This window comes from Fonticula alba, assembly GCF_000388065.1.
Source record: "Fonticula alba strain ATCC 38817 unplaced genomic scaffold supercont2.4, whole genome shotgun sequence".
NCBI classification, from domain to species: Eukaryota; order Rotosphaerida; family Fonticulaceae; genus Fonticula; species Fonticula alba.
Genome location: NW_009242974.1, coordinates 899,399 through 908,666, shown reverse-complemented (window position 1 = coordinate 908,666; position 9,268 = coordinate 899,399). Strand labels below are relative to the sequence as shown.

Below are 9,268 nucleotides of genomic sequence, written 5' to 3'. Positions count from 1 at the left end.
CCCCGCCGGTCGGTGGGCTGTCTGCCGGGGCCAGACTCAGACCGCGCAGGGCGGTGGACGGCGAGTCTGTCGGGCCCCCGGCGTCCGGCCGGATGCGATGCCCAAGGGCCGACCGATTGGCCGGGAGCCCTGGAGTCCGGTACAGACTGCCGGCGGTGGCCGGGGTGCCGGGCGCCATGAGCCCCGGGGTTCCGGGCGTCGCGACAGCCGCGACCGGGGTGCCCGGCAGCGGGCCAGCGCCGCCAAGCTGCGAAAGCTTCTTCATCAGGGACCGTACCTGGGCCGGAGGGGAGCGAGGGTGTTCACGTGTGTCAGAGCTGGCAGGGGGAGAGGGTGCAGGTGAGGGCGGGGGTCCTCTTTCTCGCGCATTTCCGGACCTTCTGCGACTCGGCGGCCAGGGCCAAGCGCGCCGAGGTGGAGCGGTTCTTCTCGGCCTGCAGGGCACGCTCCAGCTGGCGAAATGCCGCCGACTCGTGGTCCAGGGCGTTGGAGGTGCCGCCGACGGCTGGCGACCCGGTGGCGGGGTAGCCTTCCGCCGGGAGTGGCCCGGGGCGCGGGGCGAGCACCCGCGCCGGGCGCAGCGGCGACAGCGACCCGCCTACCCGGATGTCGCCAGCGGCGGCGCTCGACCGCCGGAAGGCCGCCATCTCCGCACGAAGGGAGTCATTGTCGGCGCGCAGAACACGCGACTCGCGCACATATCGGTCAAGCTCGCGGCGCAGCGCGGCCGCCTCCTCGACGAGCAGATCATTGGTCGGGCCGGCTGACAGGGAGGCAGCCGCCACACCGGCCGCGGCGGCGTTGTGGTTGGCCTCCTCGGCGGCGGCCGCTGCCGCCGCCGCATGCTGCCGTGCGGTGGCCAGTTGCTTGCGAAGGGCCGAGCGCTTGACGGCGTCGCGCGCACGCCCGGCCGCCAGCGTCCGGTGCTTCTGCGCCAATTCCGACAGTTGCTCGGCCACCTGCCGGCGCTGGTCATCGACATCGGCCAGGATGCTGAAGCCGTCCTGCACGCCGCCAACGATGCCGATGCCATTGCGCTCGCCCAGGAGTTCCAGCTGCGCGGTTGCCTGCGAGTCGGCCATCTGGCTGAGGCTGTCACGAGCGGTTTGAAGCTCGGCGTCCAGCTCGGCGCACAGGCCCTCGGCCACGTCGGCCGCCTCACGCACGGCCGCCAGCTCCTCCTGCAGCGCCGCAATCAGAGCCGCATCTGCTTGTGATGTTCGCGCCAGGCGGGACTCGGCTTCCATGATCTGCAAGTCCCGTCGGGCAACCTGCCGATCGCGGTCCTCGCGCACGGCCGCCAGATCTCCCTCCAACAGGGAGATCTGGGTTTCGGCGTCCCGATGCAGGGTTTGCTGCTCGGTGTGACGCTGCTCCAGCTGCCCGGCCCGGCTACGAAGAGAGGCGCACTCGGCTTCCAGGGCCGAGCGCTCCCGCTCCACTTGGGCCAGCTGCGTGGCCAGGGCCGCGGCTTCGGTGCGCTGCTGTTTGGCGGCCTCGGTGCCGGCTTGCCGGACCTCGGCCAGCTCGGTCTCCAGCTGGTTAATCCGGTCGGCGTAGGCGGTCAGCGATTCCTGCGACAGGCGCAGTGACCCACGCAGAGATGCGACCTCCTTGTCGCCGGTCTCCTGCGACAGGGTCAGGGCCTTCACCCGGTCCAGGAGCTGCTGGTTCTCCTGGCGCAGGGTCTCATTGTCGCCCACCAACTGCAAACCAAGCTCACCGGCCTGGACGAGCTCTGGCCAGGGGGGGGGGGGGGGAAAGTACGAACAGCAGGGAGGAAAGTCGTCAGAAGGGCGGTCAGCCGAGAGTAGGGGGCGAAGGGGCTCGCAAGCAACTGCGTACTGGACTCCAGGGAGGAGCAGCGGAAAAACCAGTCACACTGGCAGGAGGCCGGCTCGCCGGGAGGGGCATCGGCATCAAAACTCATTGTCATAGGTGTGAGGGGAGCCAGGCATGGCAATACGCGAGCGGTACTCAGCGCGTGGGGGGAAAGCGAGAGCCGAGGAAAAGGATCGCCTGTTGCGAGGGCGGAGAGGGCGAGGAGAAAAAAAACAGGCCGGGAGGAGGAAGGTGAGGAAGGCACTGAGAAACCGGACTGGGAAGCAGTAGGGGAGGGCAACTTGAAGCCTGCCAAACAGAAAATGGCAAAATAAATCCGAGACACCATAAAATTATGCGTATTATTTACACAAAAGTCATACATTCTTGCTCAATTATATGGCAGAAAAGCCCTGCTTTTGTGCATTTAGTTGAATCATTTGTTTAAAAACTATCTTGTCTCTATTTTTTACATCCTATTCAGTTTTTTCATAAAGTAGCTTAAGTAACACATTGTGAGCCTTCCTGGTGCTTTAGGTTCCCTTGTTTAGTTTTCACCGATGCGCTGGCAGATCCACTCTGCTCGGAGTTCCAAGGCTGGCCGCATGCTTCGCTCCTGAACACCGCAGCCAATCCCGTCTAATACCTGCCCGGGCCATTGAGATCGCTCTCGTCTCGAGTCGAGGCACCACACTTGGTGGGGCCCTCCTTCTTTTGGATGTCCCCTCTCCTGATGGCCGTGTCCCCTCTTTCCGCCTCTTTGCCTTTACTGCTCGATTGCTCTTCGGTCCCAAGGGCGGGGACTGTTCTGGGAGGGCATCAAACGGCCCCGCCTCTGAATCCGTCCTGTCGCACGACCGACATCTTTCCCTGATGTCTCTACGGGTGCTGAGCTGACTTGGCTGGAGCCCTTCTTCCGTGACTGCTCGCACCTTTGGAATTATATCAGCCTTCCCCTGGCGGCGACATGCTCGGCAAACCCTTTGGATGCCGGTCTTTTCTCAGGCACTTGTTGCGCCAGGCGCCCCGCAGGCTGTCTCTGTCACGCCTCCCTGCGGCCGTCGACTCCTTTCGGGCGGGGACGGCCAGCAGTCCTGACTGCTTGTTGCTCCGTTCTTTCTTCTTCTTTTTTTTCCGCGCCTCCATCAACCTCACCGACGGCTTTGCCGCTGCCGGTGCGCGCTGATTTCAGGCGTGACCCCGCCCGAGCGGCGCCAGGATAGCCGGGCCAAACTAAGTCCCGGCTTCTGCTCGATCAAACACCAGGGTGCTGCTCACCCATTTCGGCTGACATCCCGACCACCTGATTCACTCTCGACGCCTGGCAGGGGCTCCCTCTGCCCCCCCCCCCCCCCCTGCCGGCCGAAGCCCTGCCCTCTTTCCTCACCGATGCCCGGAGGGGCGTTGTAGCCTGCACTCTGGGCGGCAGGGCGAGGCCAGGTTGTGGGGAGTCTCTCGGGTGGTTCCTGCAGGCGTCGCCGGTTGGCTGCGTGTGGATGTCTTCCTGCAGCCTCCTCGGCCTGGGGGGAAGTGTCGCGCTGGTCTCCTGGTCTCGCCACAACCATGCCTCGCCTGACCTTGCCTCCGTCCGTGATCTCGGTCCTTTCCCCTGGGACACGGGAGATGACAACGCCCCGGATCGAGTCGGTCCTCTGCCTTCGAGTCCCGCCTCGCCCGGCTCGCCTCGGTTGCCATCCTTCACCGAACGCGAGGGCCCCCCGCCCCCCTTGAAAACATGAGGCCTGTGAGCCTGGCTCATTTTGGAGCCCTGCGTCTGGCTTCCGACCCCAAAGCATCCTCGCGCAGTCGAAGTGCTGTGGCTGACCAGTCGGCAAAAAGGAGAAGTAGAAAAAGAGGAAAAAGAAGAGGACAAGGGCAGGTGGTGTATTGCGGCCGGTCGTATCAGGTATTGATGGACATGGCTGGCGAGGAGTGAATGTGTGTCCCCTCTTCGTGAGAGGAGGAGTACGACATGTCGACCGGGGCGCGGTGGTGCGGCACGTGCGGCGTCGCAAGGTAGTGCCCAGCCCCGGAGACAATTTCGTCGTGGAGGTGCTGCCCGGGCGGGGGGTTGGTACCGAAGCTGCTGTAATCGCGGAAGGTGTTGGCAATCGATTGGCTAGCAAGAGGAGGTGGAAAGGGGGGTCAGCACAGATTCCGCGGCGGTAGGAGGAGATAGCGCGCCCACACACACACACACACACACACACACACACACACACACACACACACACACACACACACACAGCCAGGGAGACGTACGTGTTCTCGTGGCGGCGGATGAGCTGTTGCTGCTTGACCTGGTTGCGAATGTACTCCTGGGTGCGGGAGTTGAGGAAGTCCCGCCGGAGAAGACTCATGATGCTGAGGGACTGCGACAGGACAATGATCGTGACAAAGGTGAATGTCAGCGTCATGAAGGTCCACGAATAGCCCACCTTGTCGATGGACAAGCCGGTCAGCGGGCAGACCACCGCGAAGGTCAGGTGCTGGATGATGTGAAGCAGGCAGAAGCTGGTCCGGACATTGGTCCGGCTGACAATGATGTCGATCATCGGCCAAATGGTGCTCAGGAAAATGGAGAACGAGGTGCCGAGGATGATCTATGCCGACGGCGTGTGTGAGTGCGTGTGTTGGGGGGGGGGGGGGGGGGGGGGGGAGAGGGGTGCGAGTGCCGGCCCAAAAAGGGGGAGGAAAGGCCCATGCTCGAGGGGGACAACCAGGCAAAGGGACAGATGCGGCGCAAGCCCACGCGTACCAGGGACACCTTTGAGGAGTGCGACGTCAGAGCCAGCATGTAGAAGGCCGGCAGGGCCAGCAACCCGGCGACCGTGGTCCACATAATGCGCCGGCCAAGCTGGTTGATGACGAATCCCAACAGCGGAGCTGCCGGGATGGACACAATGTAGGGGATGCTCGTCATGAGGGCGATATTCTCCAGGGGGAACTTGGCATTGAAGAAACCACTGCAGGCAGGAGGGGGAGCGAGACAGCGGGAGCGGGGTCAGGACGGCCCGGTTGAAAGGGAAGGACGATCCGGGCAGTTGGAAGCGCACTTGGAAAAGGCGATGAAGCTGTAGAAGGTTGCATAGTAGAGGGCCGACATGATGGCAATCACCCAGAAGACCACTGGCAGATCCTTCACATGCTGCTTGCGGAAGGTGATGTTGATCTTGGTGACGGCTGGAGAATGGGGACAGAGAGAGCGGCGGGGAGACAGCGCGCGCGCGGAGACAGTGTCCCCGCCCGTGTGCCCGGTACACAGGTCAGGCCCAGTCAGAGAACGAGCGAAGAGAGGGAGGGAAAAAAAAAAAAAAAACCACGGCACGCACGCAGCTCAATGACATTGTGCACGGCCCGATCCATCAGGGCCACGATGATGGCCGCCAGCAAGATCAACAGGGTGACCACCACGCCGGCCGACAGGGAAAAGACATAGCCATAGCGATTGGCCAGGCCGAAGGAAGAATACAGACCAAAGACCGCGCCGATGCGGTTCAGCACCAGGATCAGGTAGGCCGAGATGGACAGCTTGCGCCCTTCGAAGTGCAAGGTCACCAGGGCCTGCTGCACCACGAAGATGGTCTCACTGCCGAGGCCAATCATGATGCGCGCCAGGAGGGCCAGGGTAAACAGCCGGAAGTAGGCACCAAGCACGAAGATCGACTGGCCGACCACCAGGAACCCCGCCGCCAGGAGCAGGGTCCTCCGCGTGCCGAGGTAACGATCGGCCAGGCGACCGAGCACCAGGAAAAGCAGCGCCACCGGCAGCGAGTAGGCGCTGTACAAGAAGGCATACCCCCAGCGGGGGACATTCATCTCATGCAGGATGAACTGCTCCAAGCCGGCCGGCAGGTCGAAGAGGAAACTGTTACCGATGGACAGGAGGGCGATCAGCAGCAGCAGGCACCCCTGGAAGAAGGGCATCGAGGGGTCGAAGAAGCCGATGCTGCTGCCGGTCCCCGGGGCAGCGTACATGTCCTCCCCCGGGCCGAGGCCGGCCCCGGGCTCCGAGTCGAAGGCGTCATAGTACTGTACCCCGGCATCCGAGTCGGCATAGTGCGCATCGCCGCCGGGGCCCCGGTGCGCCGGGCTGCCAAGCAGGGGAGACTGCCGAGGAAGAGAGTGAGAGGAGGGAACGACCACACCCAGAGACCAAGGCAGCCGGGAAGAACAACCACCAACCAGCCCCTCGCCCAAGTACATACCGTGGGCTCGTCATCGGGATAGGCCCCATGGAAGGAGGGGTACGGGATGCCGGAGGCCGCCGGATAGGCCACCAGATCTGGCGACTGGTCTGGCTGGGCGCTGGCCTCGTGCGTCGACGTCAGAAAGAGCGATCCATCAGTGCCGGCAGGATGCTGGGGGTGCTGCTGCCATTGCTGGCGCTGTAGGGCCTCCTGCATCGCCAGGTACTGGTACACTTGGTTTTGGAACATCTGTTGGCTCTGCAGGTGTGCCTGGTCGAACATGGGGTTCCCCTGCATGCTTGAGGACCGATCATAGGGCTTGTCTCCGTGGTCTGGCAGATGCCCGGTGCCCGAAAAGCGCTGGTGATGCGTGTCGACCGGGCCGCCATCAGTCGCCTCCGTAGCTGAGGCCGGGGACTCGAGGGATGCCGAGGAGGCTGATTGCACCAAGAGGGGCGCGTCGCTGGCCACCGGGGAGACCGGCTCGTGGCCAGAGGATGTCCGAGACATTGCGGCACCTGTGTGCGTCGTGGGTGCGAGGGCAAAAGGAAATGGGCGACAGAAGCAGCGAAGGGCAAACAACACAGACGGGAGGGCGAGGGGGGGGGGGGGGGGGGGAGCTGGCTGCCCCCGGGCGCGACCGCCCCCGTCCGCCTGCCGGGTCCCGGAAAAAGCCCCCCTCCCACCCCACACGCGCCCGGGGGGGGAGCCCCAGACCTCGGGGGCCTGGCCGGGTGCATGCCCCGCGCTCGGAAGAAAAGACCGTCTCCACACCACTTGCCCACACCCACAAACACCCACCCACAAACACACGACGCCCAGGGCGATGTGAAACAACGAGGCTGTCTATCTCTAAGCATTGGCAGTTGCCGGGGTGGCGGCCACCTCGCCCTCCTCGGGCTGCAGCAGGAGGAACCGGTCGCCCGTGAAGCCGGTGTTGGGGGCCGCCGTGGACACGGCACTGCGGAAGACCGTCGGGCTCATCTTGGCCCGGCGCTCCGGAGCCAGCGCCCGGGGAACGAGCCACGTCCCGACGGAGGCCTCCCCCTCGGCAGGGCCGCACCAAATGGCCAGCCGGTACTCGCTGCCCTTGGTCCGCGAGCGGAAGCCCACCGCCGACCCGGGGACCAGGGCCCCGCCGGAGCCACCCCCGCGCGAGCCCACCCCAGCCAGGTAGGCGGCCATTTCCTGGCGCTCGGCCACCGGCAAGGACCAGTGAACCGGGGACTCGTCATCCTCCGCGCCAGCGGGCTCCTCCTGCTGGCGGTACTCCGCATCAAAGACCTCGGCCCCGGGGCCGGAGAATACCACATCAAAGCCACCATGGAAAACCACGCGCTGTGGCTCGGGCGACCCCTTGTCATTGCGGAAGTGCGACCACAGGGGAAGCTGGTGCCCCACCCCTCGGGCCAGGCGGTCGTAATGGGTGGCCGGCCGGTCCCAGGCCAGGGCCCCGGTCCCGGGGGGGAACTTCGGTGCCAGGGATGCCTGCGTGTCGTCCTGATCGACGGACCGCTGACGGAAGGTGCCAAAGTCGGCCAGGACCTCGGCCAGCAGGGGAACCCCGGCCGCCATCGACCGGTCGAGCGCCTGAGCAAAGGTGGGCCGCGCCCCGGGCAGATCCTACACCGAAAGGGGACCGTTAGGTACAGAGGGGCAGAAGGAAAGGAAGAAGCAGCGGCAGCAGCGGCAGCAGCGGCAGCAGCGGCAGCAGCGGCAGCAGCGGCAGCAGCGGCAGCAGCAGCAGGGGGGAAGGAGGGCACACAGGATGGGCACATTGGACGTACGAAGGGCCGCGCGGCCAGGACATTGCCGGCGTCGAAGCGCCGCGGGTGCACCTCCTGAATGGAGATGCCGGAGGACCGGGCGCCGGAAATGACCGCATGCTGGATGGCCAGGGGAGACGGGCACATGGAAGCAGCCATGGTCAGTCAAAGCACAAGAGGGCCCAGGTAGACCGAAGGCCAGTGGAGTACCTGCAGCGGCGAGGCGCCGCGCCACTGGGGCAGCAGCGACGGATGGATGTTGATGGCTCCATGCTCGAGCCCGGCCAGCACCGGCGGCGTGATGAAGTAGTCGAAGGAGGCCACAATGCCGAGGGAAAAGGCACCGGCGGCCACGCTCGGGGCCGGTAGGGTCCAATTGCGCAGGGTCTTCTCGCGATGTGGCGCATCGGACACGGTCAGGCCGTGCTCCAGGGCAAACTGCTTCAGCGGGGTCACATTGTTGGTGCGGTTCTTCCGCGATGACGCCTTGTCCGGCGGGCTGACAACCTGGATCTCGCCGATATGCAGCCGGCCCGCATCTGCTCGGCCATCCGTCATGGGGAAGGGAGGCAAAAGTTAGAGGGACCCAGCGCGGAAAGATACCCGCGCCATGTGCGCGTGCATTCACTTGTGCATATATGCGCACCGCGATCTTCGATGATCCGGCGCAGGAAGGACACGGAGAAGTTGTCCGAGCCAAAGAACAGCAAACTCGGGATCACACGCGGCGGGTGCGGCCAGGCACTGCTGGCCTGACGGAGGATGGGCGACAGAAATACCATGTGCTCGCGGGGGGAAAAACGGCGGGCGAGAGAGAAGGCGGCAGGGGCGGAGGGGAGGAGGGGGGGGGGAGGAGGGGGGGATTGTCGAGAAGGGGTGCAGATCCCTGACCGACTACATAACACCATGCCCCGGCAAAAGAGGCCCCCACCGGCCGGCGCCCACTCTCTCGCCGGTCCGTGCCTTCCCCCTTGCAAAAGGTGCATGCACCCTCCCGGCCGTGTGCCGGCTCGCTCGCATGTGTTGTGCCGCACGCCGCCGCCGCCGCCGTCGGTGCGCGGGCCCCCCGACAAGTGCCATTCCGCCGCGAGGCACGGCCGGGGCATGACCACCTGGTCACGTGGGACTAGATTTGCAGGAAGTCCGCCGCCCGAATCAGCGACCCGAGCCGGGTGGCAGGGACCTCGAAGGGCGCCGCGCCGGCCGCCTGCGCCGGCGGGCTGAAAGCAAAGCGCGACGCCTGCGACGGGTTCGGCACCGAGGCGCTCTCCACGTTGGAGGACATTTTCTGATACGCGAAACGGAAGACCGTCACCAGGGAGTGCGCACTGCCGGTGCGCGGCCCGGGCAGAGCGCGGGCACGCAGCGGCGAGGGGGGAAGCGGGCGGGGGTGAGAAAAGCCCGGGCAATTACATGGCAGGCAGGCAGGCCAGGACGCACGGAATGTCCGGCAGGAAGATCTCGCTTGTGTGGTGCTCAAGGAAGGGCAGG

General features: G+C 65.2%; 4 protein-coding genes across 4 annotated transcripts in view; all 4 read right to left on the bottom strand.

Moving 5' to 3' along the window:
- Positions 1 to 1,930, bottom strand: part of H696_02728 (hypothetical protein) — a gene marked incomplete at both ends in the record, with an annotated part of 2,085 nt that extends 155 nt beyond the window's left edge. The window contains 3 exons of the mRNA XM_009496633.1: positions 43 to 277; positions 378 to 1,738; positions 1,846 to 1,930. Of these exons, the coding sequence (XP_009494908.1) occupies positions 43 to 277; positions 378 to 1,738; positions 1,846 to 1,930 (1,681 nt within the window). The remainder of the gene's footprint in view (positions 1 to 42; positions 278 to 377; positions 1,739 to 1,845) is intronic.
- Positions 1,931 to 3,686: 1,756 nt separating this feature from the next.
- H696_02727 (hypothetical protein) lies at positions 3,687 to 6,620 on the bottom strand. Its single transcript, XM_009496632.1, has 6 exons — positions 6,030 to 6,620; positions 5,154 to 5,931; positions 4,878 to 5,004; positions 4,580 to 4,787; positions 4,084 to 4,424; positions 3,687 to 3,940 (listed from the first exon to the last, which is right to left on the bottom strand). The coding sequence occupies exons 1-6, from the start codon at positions 6,519 to 6,521 to the stop codon at positions 3,724 to 3,726; spliced, it is 2,163 nt and encodes a 720-aa protein (XP_009494907.1). The 5' UTR covers positions 6,522 to 6,620; the 3' UTR covers positions 3,687 to 3,723.
- Positions 6,621 to 6,838: 218 nt separating this feature from the next.
- H696_02726 (hypothetical protein) lies at positions 6,839 to 8,616 on the bottom strand. The gene is made up of 4 exons (XM_009496631.1): positions 8,424 to 8,616; positions 7,988 to 8,316; positions 7,799 to 7,897; positions 6,839 to 7,634 (listed from the first exon to the last, which is right to left on the bottom strand). The coding sequence occupies exons 1-4, from the start codon at positions 8,557 to 8,559 to the stop codon at positions 6,864 to 6,866; spliced, it is 1,335 nt and encodes a 444-aa protein (XP_009494906.1). The 5' UTR covers positions 8,560 to 8,616; the 3' UTR covers positions 6,839 to 6,863.
- Positions 8,617 to 8,903: 287 nt separating this feature from the next.
- Positions 8,904 to 9,268, bottom strand: part of H696_02725 (hypothetical protein) — a gene marked incomplete at both ends in the record, with an annotated part of 715 nt that continues 350 nt past the window's right edge. Inside the window, 2 exons of the mRNA XM_009496630.1 lie at positions 8,904 to 9,105; positions 9,218 to 9,241. Coding sequence (XP_009494905.1) covers positions 8,904 to 9,105; positions 9,218 to 9,241 — 226 coding nt within the window. The remainder of the gene's footprint in view (positions 9,106 to 9,217; positions 9,242 to 9,268) is intronic.